The sequence below is a fragment of the Capricornis sumatraensis genome, chromosome 5 (genome assembly GCF_032405125.1).
Source record: "Capricornis sumatraensis isolate serow.1 chromosome 5, serow.2, whole genome shotgun sequence".
In the NCBI taxonomy this organism is placed as follows: domain Eukaryota; kingdom Metazoa; phylum Chordata; class Mammalia; order Artiodactyla; family Bovidae; genus Capricornis; species Capricornis sumatraensis.
The window spans coordinates 35,090,171-35,104,475 of NC_091073.1; the positions used below are offsets into that span (position 1 = coordinate 35,090,171).

The 14,305-nt window shown below is 38.7% G+C and overlaps 1 protein-coding gene across 1 annotated transcript in view; it reads left to right on the forward strand.

Annotated features, from left to right (window-relative positions):
* DNAH11 (dynein axonemal heavy chain 11) overlaps positions 1 to 14,305 on the forward strand; it is a 357,268-nt gene that overhangs the window by 21,948 nt on the left and 321,015 nt on the right. Inside the window, exons 8-9 of the mRNA XM_068973106.1 lie at positions 1,364 to 1,531; positions 13,375 to 13,491. Coding sequence (XP_068829207.1) covers positions 1,364 to 1,531; positions 13,375 to 13,491 — 285 coding nt within the window. The remainder of the gene's footprint in view (positions 1 to 1,363; positions 1,532 to 13,374; positions 13,492 to 14,305) is intronic.

The following is a 14,305-nucleotide window of genomic DNA, read 5'->3' on the forward strand; positions in this document are numbered from 1 at the left end:
GGATTCCATACCTGAAAACCCATTTGATCATCTAAATATTATGGTAACTTTTAGTATATAAATAAATATGCTCTACAGTCCATACGGTCGAAAAGAGTAGGACACAACTGAAGTGATTTGGCACACAGCAATTCATTCAATGTTTGACTTTTTGGTATTTAAAACATTCATACAGAGCACATGTTTTCGCATTCTTTTCACCTATTTTCATGGATAGCTTTAATATTTTAATAGTGAAAGTGAAGTCTTTCAGTCATGTCCGACTCTTGGTGGGCTAGAGTCCACGGGTCGCAAAGAGTCGAACGTGACTGAGAGACTTCACTTTCACTATTAAAATATTAAAGCTATCCATGAAAATAGGTGAAAAGGATGCGAAAACATGTGCTCTGTATGGATGAAATACCAAAAAGTCAAACATTGAATGAATTGCTGTGTGCCAAATCACTTCAGTTGTGTCCTACTCTTTTCGACCGTATGGACTGTAGGGTCCATGGATTCTCCAGGCAAGAATATTGGAGTAGGTTGCCATGCCATTCTCCAGAGGATCTTCTGGACCCAGGGGTGGAACCAGGGTGACTTAGTCTCCTGCATTGGCAGGAGGCTTCTTTACCACTAGCACCACCTGGGAAGCCATTGAATGAATGCATACATGTAAACACATTTAAACACCAGTTTCTATGGAGCCAACTGGCCACGATTTCTTTTTTCAAGTTTTGAACTGCGTTATTTTCTTTATGAAACTCTTTCTAGCAAGTTTGGGCTTTTTTGCTGTTAGATTTGTCAAATTTCATTCAAAATCACAGTTTTATGTTTTGAAAATTCTCATCATTTAAGCAGCCCAGATGCCTTTTAATTTTTGGCTGCACCACACAGTGTGTGGGATCTTAGTTCCCTGACCAGGGATTGAACCCATTTCCCCTGCACTGGGTGCTCAGAGTCTTAACCCCTGAACCACCAGAGAAGTCCTTCTGAATGACTCTTAAAGTCTGAGTGCCAAATGCATAACACTGGGCAGCTTGCACCACGCTCTCTTAACAGCCCATTCACCGTAGTGTTGGTGGATCATGCCTGGGCATCTGACTTAGGCTCAGAAGGAAGTGAAATGAGACAGGTTAATGTTTCGCCGCGGTTAAGTTAGATGTCACCTATACTGCTCAATAATTTTCAGTCCATGTGAAAATGGGAGTATAATTTTAAAAGTAGGCAGTTACTTTGTTGATTTAAATCATAATAACATTTTCCGTCATGTAAATGTCTATTGACTCGCCAATTTTGAATGCTGGAAAATTTCTTGCTTTGAATCTTAAAAATGTTCTTTTCCTACTCAAGAGGGTGGAAAGATCTTTACTGTGTTTTTTCAAAGGATATATTTGTCACCATATTGGAATTTGAAAAGCTGGAAAGGCTTGAATTTGGCGGTACCAAGGGAGCAATTTTAAATGGACAGATCTATGAGATGAGTGAAGAATTTATGAAACACTGGAAGATTTTTAAACAGCGCACGTATGACCCATCTGATTACAATAACATGGTAATGTTGTAGCTTTGTGTTTTCATTTCATAGATCTTACTTTAAAGCTGGGAAGGACAGTAGGTCACAGTGATAATAGGTTCTCTCCAGTCCAGCCTCTCTTGGATGAAAGGCAAAATGGCTTGCCTGGATTCTCTCATCTATTTCATGATAGATCAGGGGTTAGACTTAGGCCTTTGCATTTTCAGTTGGGAATATTTTAAACTATTTCTAATAATGCAACAGTGGACCCCCCTCTGGATTTGTTTCTCATTGATGTGTATTGAAAACTTAGCATATTAACTCCTCTTGATCCGATTATCTGGTGTCTGTGTAACTGGCATGTTTTATTGTAGTCTTTTCTTGAACCATTAAGTATATTTTTCATCTACTTAAATATTTAGTTTCACCTCATTTGTTGCATATATTATTAACATATAGTCTCCTTTTTGTTATTCTTGAGATAATTGTTAATTTCATATTCCTAATCTCAGGGAAAAGAGGGAAGCTTTCCAGGTTTAAGCTTCTGTTTTCTGTTACTGACAGCAGGTTAGGGGCCAGGAGTTCCCTGTGAACGTCCCTGCAGCTCTGGGATAAAAATAGCTTCATTTTAGTGTTTTGCCGTGATAGTGAAGTCCAGGTACCAAAACCAAAAAGTAACGATTAGCTCTCACCCTCATTGTTTTTTGTGGAATGTGAATTTATTCACTATTATGTTTATATTTGGTCAAATAATTGACTCTTTGAAATGTACAAGTACAGCGTGTTAGCTTTGTAAGAACATGGTCTGCAAAGTGAATCCCTCTGAACTGTTGACAGCTTTTGGGAAGTGGAGTTAATAGTAAGAATGATATAGCCATTGTGTGTCCTGCTAATTTGTGGAAAAGTAAGAGAAACCCAGATCTGTGGTGATGAATAGCCTGAGCTCTTCCCCAGAGCCTGGTAAGATGCCTGGCACCTGGCAGGCACTCAGGGAATGTGGACAGAATGGGACTGTTGGTGGGGCTTGGTTTAGCTCTTCTGAGCAACTGAGCAGTGGAGTGTGAGACCCATGGTGTGCAAACCCTCAGGTGCCTTCGAGTTGCAGGAGGGTCTTGATTTACTCACGATTACAAATCCTGGTAGGTATTCAGCATGCCATTAATATATATACAAATACATATTTTATATATATTTTGGATATATATATCTGCCTGGTATTTGTATTTAGTATTTTGAAGCCCTGTTTATTTTGTAATTGAAAAGGGCAAGGCTTACCTCTCATCTCCAAAGGTTGGAGACATCTATATGGCCTTCCCTCGAAGTTCCCTTTCAACCTCTGGTCTGATTATCTTGACTTTGGTTATTCCATGAAATCAAAATGTGAATTAACTAAAAGTTCAGTTAATTGGTATGGTTATGTCAAAGATGACCTTTCTTTTTGTTTAATGTGTCTCGGTTATCAGTGTTGCCTCAGAATATTCGAATGATTATTTATTTTGGCTTGACTAAGCTGTTCATTTGTTGAACAGCTGAGTTCAGTGTGTTCTGGTTTTGCTGATGAAGTGAAGTCGCTCAGTCGTGTCCGACTCTTTGCCCGACCCCGTGGACTGTAGCCCACCAGGCTCCTCTGTCCATGGGATTTTCCAGGCAAGAGTACTGGAGTGGGTTGCTATTTCCTTCTCCAGGAGATCTTCCCAACCCAGGGACTGAACCCAGGTCTTCCGCATTGTATGCAGACGCTTTACTGTCTGAGCCACCAGGGAAGTCACTGAAATTGATAATGAAATCAGTTGGTAATTTTTAGGAGACAATACTGTAGCCAACAAACTGCCTCCAAACTCATATTCATAGTGCTGTCTTCCTTGACACATGCCCAGCCCACACCCTTCCTCTCCTGCTGCGCACCCGCTCTGTGCTCCCTACTGCCCATCGAGCAGTGTGGATGCAGCCGTCCTGTGTGTCATGTCAGCCTTCCTGCCCTTTGGTGTAGAAGTGGCTTACATTTGTTCCAGTAAATTAAAGAAACAGTGACTGCTAGTTTGTGTTTAGATATGCTGTTACTGATTTCTCTCTCTCCATTAATCTCAAGCCTATCAGGCAGGCTTTGAGCCTTTATTTATCAGAAGTTCCGCCACTGTGGTCTGTTTACAGAAGAGGGGGGGCCTCAGGTGTGTCCATTAATGTGTCCTTGGGTTTCTGAATTATTAATACTGAATATAAAGGTCACTTTAGGCATTTGCTTTGATTTCTTCCTATGGGACTATTTGAGATCTAGGCAATTATGGGGAGAGACTTGCTTTCTTAATTAATTAATTGAAACATGGAATATTGGAGATGTTTAAGGTATATAACATGCTAATTGGAAGCATTTATATCTTTTAAAAGCCATTGTAATGATAATTAACACCTATATCATGTTGCATAATTATCATTTCTTTTTAGTGGTGGAAATCATTAAGTTGTAGTCTCTTAGCAAGTTTGATGTTAGGGAGTATACACAGTGATACTGTATTACATTGAACTTGACAAGAGGAATGCTTTCTTAACTGTTTGTGTTTAACTGATGGGCAGGTGACTTTAGGTTCAACGGTTAGGTTCAACCAACATTCTGAAGTGTGGCTTTAGTAAATAAAATTCCCCAGATAGCTACACAAGGATGGTGGATATTCTTGAAAGTAAGCCCTTGGCTCCACTAGAGTCAGTTATTTGGAGTTTGTTAATATTTACTGAACAAATGTTGGATGCCAGACACCGTGCCAAACCTTTATACACATTCGTGCTTAATTCTTATTGTAACCCTGAGAGTAACCACACAGGCAAGTAAATTACCAGAGATTACACAGTTCTCAGGGAGTGAAACAGAAGTTCCAACTCAGAACTCTCAGCCTAGAGAGAGTTAGCAAGAACATATTTTCTATGTTTTTGCTGTGCCATATTCGCTCTTTAGTGTTTGTCTCTCTCATTGCATCCTCATAGAAAAGAAGTCAATAAGTTCATCTGGGGCAATTGGGGGAACTCAGGCTGAGGACCCGGAGAAGGCAATGGCACCCCACTCCAGTACTCTTGCCTGGAATATCCCATGGATGGAGGAGCCTGGTGGGCTGCAGTCCGTGGGGTCGCTAAGAGTCAGACACGACTGAGTGACTTCACTTTCACTTTTCAGTTTCATGCATTGGAGAAGGAAATGGCAACCCACTCCAGTGTTCCTGCCTGGAGAATCCCAGGGATGGGGGAGCCTGGTGGGCTGCCGTCTCTGGGGTCGCACAGAGTCGGACACGACTGAAGCAACTTAGCAGCAGCAGCAGCAGCAGCAGCAGGCTGAGGACCTGTACCCTGAGGTGGAGGGACCCAAGATGCTGTGGCTATGTTCCTTCTACCTGCTAGTTTGAAGTAGGAAGTTTGCTCCAGATGCCTAGCCCATCATTACTCTAGGATCTAAAATTCACTTTGAAAGTAATTATTAATCTATACTAGTTTGTGTTCCAGTTTCTACAATTAGTTCTCAGATCTGTTCTTGTCTCCTTAACTCTTTATTCTTTTGCTATTACAGTATGTAGTATTTAAAAATTTTAATTACATAAATTTCTTCTTAGTCATCTACAGGATATTCATGTCTGGCCTACTGGTACACTCAGCCATAATAGGAGCTCCCCGCAATGACAAATTTCTTATTATACTAAGAACCAGGAAGATCTCAATGGAGCAAAAAGAGACAACTAATAGATGGCAGCATCAAGCTAAGACATGTTAGAATTATCTGACAAGGTTTTATAGAGCCATGCTAAAAATGCTTCAGTAAGCAATTATGATGAAACATAATGAAACAAAAAATAACCTCAGTGAAGAAATAGAAATTTTCACCAAAGAAATAGAAGCTATAAAAACAAGTTGGAATTTTAGAGCCAAAAAAAAAAAAATAATTAAAAGAATACTGGACATTACTCCCTTATCCATGTATGATTTGAAAATGCTTTCTTCCATTCCATGGGTTATTGGATAGTGATACCCATGAAACTGTCCTTTCGTGCATGAAAGTTTTTAATTTTGATGAAGTCAAATTTTTTCTTTTGTTGTCTGTGCTTTTGGTGTCATATCTAAGAAGTGATTACCAAATCCAGTGTCCTAAAGATTTTCTCCAATATTTTCTCCTCAGAGTTTTATACTTTTAGCTCTTACATTTAGGTATTTGGTAAATATTGAGCTATTTTTTGTATATCTTGTAAGGTATATGAACAAAACTATATGAACAGCTTCATTGTTCGTAACTAATGTATAGAAGTACAACTGATTTTTGCATGTTGATTTTGCACCCTGCATCTTTGCTGCATGTTTTATCTTCAGTGCAGAATCTTCAGAGTGTTCTGTATGTCAAATCATGTCATCTATTAACAGAGACAATTTTACTTATCCCTTTCCAGTTTAATTACTTTTTATTTCTTTTTCTCACCTAATTGCTCTAGCTAGTGCTTCCCATGCTTTGTTGAATAGAAGTGGTGGAAGTGAAACATCCTTGTCCCGCTCGTGAGCCTACCGGGACTACTTTGCCTTTCACCATCGAGTGTGGTATTAACTGTGGGATATTCTTAGATGGCCTTTTATCATGTTGATGACCTGTAGCATTTCTAGTTTGAGTGTTTTTATCATTAAAGGGTGTTGAATTTTGTCATTTTTTTTGGCATCAATTGAGATGATCACGGGATGTTTTTCCTTCATTCTGTAAATATGGTCTGTTATTGATTCCATTTGCCATCTTTGCATTCTGCAAATAAATCCACTTGGTCATGGTGTGTGATCCTTTTGATATGTTGCTGGATACTATTTGCTAGCTTTTGTTGAGAGTGTTTATATCATTATCTATAAGGGATCCCTGTCTTTAATATTCTTGTCGTGTCTTTATTTGGCTTTGGTATCAGGGCAATACATGCTTTATAAGATGAGTTAGGAAGTGTTTCCTCTTCACTTTTTCAGAAGAGGATTTTTGAGTACGATTGGCGTCAATACTTCTTAAAGTGTTTGGTGGCGTTTACCAGAAAGCTGTCTGGTCCTAGGCTATTTGTTATTTTTGGAAGTTTTTTGATGACTAGTCTCTGTACGCAGAGAAGGCAATGGCACCCCACTCCAGTACTCTTGCCTGGAAAATCCCATGGATGGAGGAGCCTGGTTAGGCTGTAGTCCATGGGGTCATGAAGAGTCAGACACTTACTGAGCGACTTCACTTTGACTTTTCACTTTCATGCATTGGAGAAGGAAATGGCAACCCACTCCAGTGTTCTTGCCTGGAAAATCCCAGGGATGGTGGAGCCTGGTGGGCTGCCATCTGTGGGGTCGCACAGAGTCGAACGCGACTGAAGCGACTTGGCAGCAGTCTCTGTACTAGTTATAGGCCTATTTACTTTTTCTGTTACTTCATTATTCAGTCATGGGAGGTTGTGTATTTCTTTATTCGTCCATATCATCTGTTATATAATTTGTTATACAATTGTTCATAAAACATTTTTATGATTCTTTTTACTTCTGTAAAATTGGTAGTAATTACTCAGATTTCATTTTAGTAATTTTAGTTTCCCTCTTTTTTCTTTAGTCAGTCTGTCTAAATGTCAATTTCATTTTTTTTCAAAGAATAAACTTTTTGGTTTTGTTGATTTTTCTGTTTTTCTGTTATTGACTTCATTTATCTCCACTTTAATCTTGATTTTTTTTCCCCTTTCCTCTGCTAGCTTTGGTATTAGTTTGTTCTTTTTCAATTCATGTAATGTGTAAAGTTAGGTTATTCAGTTAAGATCCTCCTGTTTTAATGTATATGTTTATAATTTTTCTCTTAATACTGTTTCTGATGTATTCCTTAAGTTTGACTTTGTTGGACTTTTTTTTCCCCCATTTATGTCAAGCTATTCTTAATTTCCCAGGTGATTTCTTATTTGACTCACTGCTTGTGGGAGGAATGAAATCATACAGGGTATGTTCTCAGATGACAGTGGAATCAAACTAGAAATCAATAATAGAAACCTGACAGGGAAAGCTCTAGACACTTAAAAGCTAAAGATCACATTTCTAAGTATTCCGTGAATCAGAGTAGTAGTCTCAAGGGAAATAAAACATAGAGGACTGAATGAAAATGAATGAAATGAAAATACAGTATTTCAAAATTTGTAGGAACAGCTAAAGCAGTTATGAGGGAAATTTATAGCACTAAATTCATACATTAAAAAAGAGGAATATATCAAATCAGTAATGTTTCTACCCTAAGAACCCAGAAAAAAACGAGAGCAAATAGATACAAATCAGAAAGAAGGGAAAAATCAGAAGGGAAGAGCAGAAATCAGTAACATTGGACACAAATAATAAAGTCAGTGAAACTAAGAGTTAGTTCTTTGAAAAGACAAAACTCTACTAAGAGTACAAAGAAAAGAAAATTACCAATGTCAGGAGTGAAAAAGAGCTACCATTACATGTTCTGCAGATATCAAAAGAGTAATGGGTAATACCAAAAAACAAAAGAATAACCTCTATACATAAATTTGATAACTTTGATTAAATGAAACAATTCCTCAAAAAATTCAAATTACCATAACTCACCCAATATGAAATATTGAAAATTGAGATATAATTGACATGTTACATTATATTAGTTTTAGGTGTACAACATAAGTATGTTATGAAATGATTATCACAATAAGTTTACTTAACATCTGTCATCACAGATACTTAAAATTTTTTTTTTCTTGTGAGGGTGAGAAAAATTGGATTTGTGTTTAAAAACTTCCCCCAAAGAAAATATTGATGCCTGGATCATTGGAGAATTCTACCAAATATTGAAGAATTATAGGCACACCTCATTTTTTCGTTTGTGCTTGCCAGATACTGGGGTTTCTTGTTTTTGTTTCTTTAGAGATTGAAGGTTCATTGCAACCCTGCACTGATCAGTATCATTTATATATATATATTGCAGATTCTTTCCCCATATAGGTTATTACAGAATATTGAGTAGAGCGCCCTCTGCTACACAGTAGGTCGCTATTATCTATTTTATATACAGGCGTGTGTATATGTCAATCCCAATCTCCCAATTTATCACTTCCCCTCATGTTTCCCCTTTGGTAACCACAAGTCTGATTTTGAGATCTCTGAGTCTGTTTTGGATTTGTAAATAAGTTCATTTGTATCCCTTTTTTTGGCTGGGCTGCACATGTGGGCTTTCCCGGTAGATCAGCCTGTAAAGAGTCCACCTGCAATGCGTGAGACCCTGGTTCAGTTCCGGGGTTGGGAAGATGCCCTGGAGGAGGGATAGGCTACCCACTCCAGTGTTCTTGGGGTTCCCTGGTGGCTCAGTGGTAAAGACTCTGCCTGCAATGCGGGAGACTTGGGCTCAATCCCTGGGTTGAGAAGATCCCTTGGAGGAGGGCATGGCAATCCACTCCAGTATTCTGCCTTGGAGAATCCCCAAGGACTGAGGAGCCTGGCAGGCTACAGTCCATGGGTTCGCAAAGAGTCGGACTCAGCTGAGCAACTAAGCACATACACAGTACGCCGGATCTTAGTTCCCTGACCAGGGATCAAACTTGTGTCCCCTGCAGTGGAAACATGGAGTCCTAACCACTGGACTGCCAGGGAATTCCCCATTTGTATCATTTCAAAAGTTAGATTCCACTTGTAAGTGATAGAATATGGTTTTTGTCTTTCTCTGTCTGACTGCACGTAGTATGAGGATACCCAGGTCCATCCATGTTGCTGTAAATGGCATCAGTTCACTGTTGATGGCTGAGTAGTATTCCACTGTATATATGTGCACCACATCTTTTTTGTCCGTTCCTCGTTCGGGGGACATTTAGGTTGCCCCCATGTCTTGGCCGTTAACAGTGCTGCATGGATAGGTGTGCATGTATCTTTTCAAATTATGATTTTCTCCAGGTATGCGCCCAGGAGTGGGAGTGCTGGGTCATACTTTACTTTTAGTTTTTTAAGGATTCTCCATATAGTTCTCCATAATGGTTGTACAAATTTATATTCAAACCTACAGGATAAGAGGGTGCCCTTTCTTCACACCCTTTCCAACATTTATTGTAGTTTTTTTGATGATGGACATTCTGACAGGTGGGAGGTGATACCTCATTGCAGTTTTGATTTGCATTTCTCTGATAATTAGTGATATTGAGCATCTTTTCATGTACTTTTTGACCATCTGTCTGCCTTCTTTGAAGAAATGTCTGTTTAGATCTTCTGCCCATTTTTTTTTTTTAATTGGATTGTTTGGGGTTTTTATTGATATTGAGCCATATGAGCTATTTGTATATTTTGAAGATTAATACCTTGTTGGTCACTTGCAAATATTTTCTCCTATTCTTCGGGTCGTCTTTTCATTTTGTTTATGACTACCTCTGCTGTGCAAAAGTTTTTAAGTTTAATTAGGTCCCATTTATTTGTTTTTGTTTTTATTTTCATGACTCTCTGAGGTAGATCCAAAAAGATAGAGATACAGATTTATGTCAGAGAATGTTCTACCTATATTTTCCACTAAGAATTTTATAGTTTCTGGCTTTACATTTAAGTCTTTAATCCATTTTGAGTTTATTCTTCTGTGTAGTGTTAGGGAGTGTTCTGATTGCATTCTTTTTCATGTAGCTGTCCAGTTTTCCCAGCACCATGTGTCAAAAAGACATTCTTGCCTCTTTTGTGATAGTTTACCAATTTAAAAACTTTGATGCATTAGGTTTTTGACCATATTCAACATCCATTCATGATGGGAAAAAAAATTCTCAAATCGGAATAGGGGGACCTTCCTCAAATTGATAAAGAACATCTACCAAAAACCTCAAGGACATTATACATAATGGAAAGGGCCTCCTTATATCCCAAACACAAAGCGTATATTTGGCTGCCTACTCAGCATCTCCACTTGTATATTTAATAGACATCACCAGCGTGCTTTGCCTCTCCCCAAGCCTATTCTTCCTTGTATTCTTCAACTCAAAAATACTCCATATAGTGTATTGCTTAGTGCAAAATATAGGAGCCATCCATGATCTTACTCTTTTCTCATGATAAGCATCAGGTTTTGTCGTATAAACCCTGAGAATATATCACCCTGAAAATATATACAGATCTCATCTCTGAGCCAGGTTATTGCCTTTGCTCCTAAACCCCTCCTTCAGGCCCTGTCTTGGCTCCATCACATCTATTCTTTAGACAGCAACTTGATTGCCTATTAAGAGCTAAATTAGACCATGATATTTCTCTACCTAAAATGTCAGAATTTCTCATGTTACTAATAAGGGCAATTTTGGAGTCTCTAGAATATAGAGAAAATGGTTTTGAGTAGCACCAGTATATTGTTTATTCTAGGAATGTTAAATATTGGTACTGTCACTATGAGAAGAAACCTGGGTACTATCCTCATAGATTAAAACCCAGTGGGAGAATCCAGGTAGTCAGTTATACAGTGTGCTCCGTGCTAGGGTATGAAAAGTGCTGTGTGCCACGGGAGTATTTGTGAAGGGCCCCTTTCCAGGGGAGATGAAAGGGACACTGAGACAATGCCTGAAAGATAAATGGGACTGCAAAATAAATAGAAATGAAGCAGGTGAGGAGTAGGTGAAAGAAAGTGATTAGAGAAAATTGTGTTATACGCAGAGCACCAGTGTGACAAGGCAGGGCTGGCTAGACCCGAGAGTGGGAAGGGGGAGAGACACTGGAAGAGTCAGGAGGAGTCGGTAGGGTTCATATCACAAAGGGCCTTGTAGATCAGGCTAAGACTGGGAGACTTCACCCTAAAAAGTTAAGGAGTCGGTACTAAGACATGGAAGATTATTAGTGCGAGAGTGACATATGATTTATATTTTAGAAAGCTTGTTTAGATTGCAGTTTAGAGAATGATGGGAGAGATGAGATTAAAGGTAAAGAGAGCTGTTCAAATATGGTAAACAGAAGTCTAGCTAAGTGGTAATGGTGATCCGTTAGTGGTAATGGGGATGCCTGGACGATGGAGAATACATAGGAGAAAAGACAGATGACACTTGAGCAAGAGAGGAAGAAGTCAAAGAGATTGCCAGAGTTTCTGTTAGGGTTTATAGAATGAGGAGTGTCTTTATAGAGGGGATGAGTTCCCATTTGGCAACCACATGGACTGTAGCCCGCCAGGCTCCTCTAGGATTTTCTAGGCAAGAATGCTGGAGTGGGTTGCCATTTCCTACTGCAGGCGATCTGTCCGAACCAGGGATTGAATCCTGGTCTCCTTCATTGCAGACAGATTCTTTGCCATCTGAGCCACCAGGGAAGCCTTTGTATATAATAAATTTGAGTTATCTGGGAGATTTCCTAGGGGAAAAGTCCCGTCAGCAATTCTGAATTCAGGCTGAGCTGACAGGAGAGGTTGGGAAAGAGATCCGTTGTGGGAAATAAGTATTTGTTCCTTCCCTGATGGTTGGATGGCATCACTGACTTGATGGACATGAGTTTGAGCAAGCTCTGGGAGTCGGTGACTGACAGGGAATCCTGGCCTCTTGCAGTCCATGGGGTTGCACAGAGTCGGACACGACTGAGCAACTGAACTGAATTGAGATATTGATTATTTGTTAATGGTTCAAATAATGTTTGAGGATCTTAAGTTGTATGTTCCTCATTGCCACTCTGAGAAGAGGGGCAATGTAGGCTTGTTACAACTTGCTGGGCATTTGTGTTTACTTTTAAAAGTCAGTGATCCTTGAATGAGGAGACTGCTTGGCCTTATTTCAAAAGTGGAGACTTCCTCTTGATGCTAAACATGACGTTGCTGTGTGTGATACACAGTGCTCTGGAACTGTGCTGTTACGCTATTTTCTAGTGTGTATTAAACTTAGCATAAGGTGCATTCCTTCATAGAAACATCCAAAATCATGGTTGGAGTGTGGGCTCTGGAGCCAGGTTACCTGGTTTTAAATTCTGGCCCTGCTGTTAACTAGTGGTATGACTGTGGACATAAACTTCTCAGAGTTTATTTTGTTGCCCATAAAATGGGAAAAATATTACCTACATTATATATTGTTAGACTTGAGCTAATAATGTAAAACATTTAAAATAGAACCAAATAAATGTTAGCTGTCGTTATTTTTATTATTCCTGTTAGTATTATTAATAGAAAAGGCTCAGTCTGTGGAGGTAACAAAGGGCACCCATTAAGTGTGGGTGTACACTCCTAGGGTGGCTTGACTGGGAAGCCCAAAGTGTTTCTGAATTTCTGGGGCCTCACTGAAGACTGAGTTAGAATGCTATGCAGATGATGGTTATCTTGTTTTTGTTTCATTCTTTGTAATTATAAGAGTGGGTGTTTATGTATTAAGAGGAAACTGGGGGTTGTTAACCGCATGTTAGTAAGAAACTGGGGAAATGGGAAGAGTGTTACGTTATGTCTGTATCTCAGTGATGTTTTCTTACAGACAGACCTGTGGATTTTAGTTCTCACTTGAAGAAATAGTGGTTCCTGGCAGGTTTTCTGCTCCATAAAAAAAAAAAAACAAAATAAAAACTTTATTTTTAAACTCTAGATGTACTAAATTTATAGTGAGGCAAGATTATTTTTTTTCCTTTTTCTTTCCTGTAAAGCTTTGCTTTTTAAATTTATAATCAAAATAGCATGGGGAAGGGTGGATCAGTAGGCCAAAGTTCTGATGTTGGGGTCTGAGCCAGTGGAAGGCATTGTGGAAACGTGAGCTGACAGTGCTAAAGATGTTCACTGCTCTATAAATAGGGCTGTCACTGAACACTTAGTCAGATACAGCTGTTTCTTTCCTAGAGTCCTACTATGAAAAATCATTCAGAGAGAAAGAGAGAGAGGTGTCATGCCTTTATGATTGATACTTTCACTGTTGGATTCTTTCCTGAAAACTAATATTTTATTTTGAATTTTATAGGAGTTTGAAAGTGATTATGTTGTGTTTAAGTCCAAAATTCTGGATTTTGACAGAAGGCTTGGGACAGTTCTTTGTGAAGCTTTCTTCAACTGCAATGGTCTAGAAGCTGCGTTTAAGGTTAGTTCCGAAGAAGTTATTTAAAAAAAAAGTGTTAGTAATGAATAATGTATGGAGAAGGAAATGGCAACCCACTCCAGTATTCTTGCCTAGAGAATCCCGTGGACGGAGGAACCTGGTGGGCTACAGTCCATGGGGTCGCAAAGAGTCGGACATGACTGAGTGACTTAACTTAATGAATAATGTAAGACTATTAGATGAAAAGAGGGAATACATTCTTTTCTGATTCAGGTAAACTATTAACTAGTCACATTCTTTGCATATTCAGCTCACTGAATTATAAACTTTGAATAACAAACTAATGAATAATGACATTTACCTTGGTCAAGGTCAGTTTTAGGACATTTGATTATTGATCTTTGCTTGAATTCATTGTTCTTTCATTACCTTTAGAGCAAGTTTGGGAAGACCTGTGAAGTACTGATTCAAAATTAAGCCACAGTGAAACGTGAAAAATACTAGTTAATTCAAGAATTTCTTTTCTTTACCATTGTTTATATAGGTTGGGTTCAGCTGCCCACTTTATTGATCTGACTGAAATAAATAACAGTTTATGCACTGTTTTTCATTAAGCATAAGACACCAATTACTAGACACACCATTGTTTATTAACAAAGGAAAACACTGCCAAAAGATTAGGACGCTGTTGATTATATAACATAACCTAGTTTCAAAGCTGTTAAAACATGAAAGAATGTTTATCATAGAACTGATGAAATGAAGTATAGTGTATGAATAGTTGAACTTGCTTGTCAAAAAGAGTCTGAAAAGTGTAAACTTAGATGACATCCCCAAAGTGAAATGAGGACTCCGT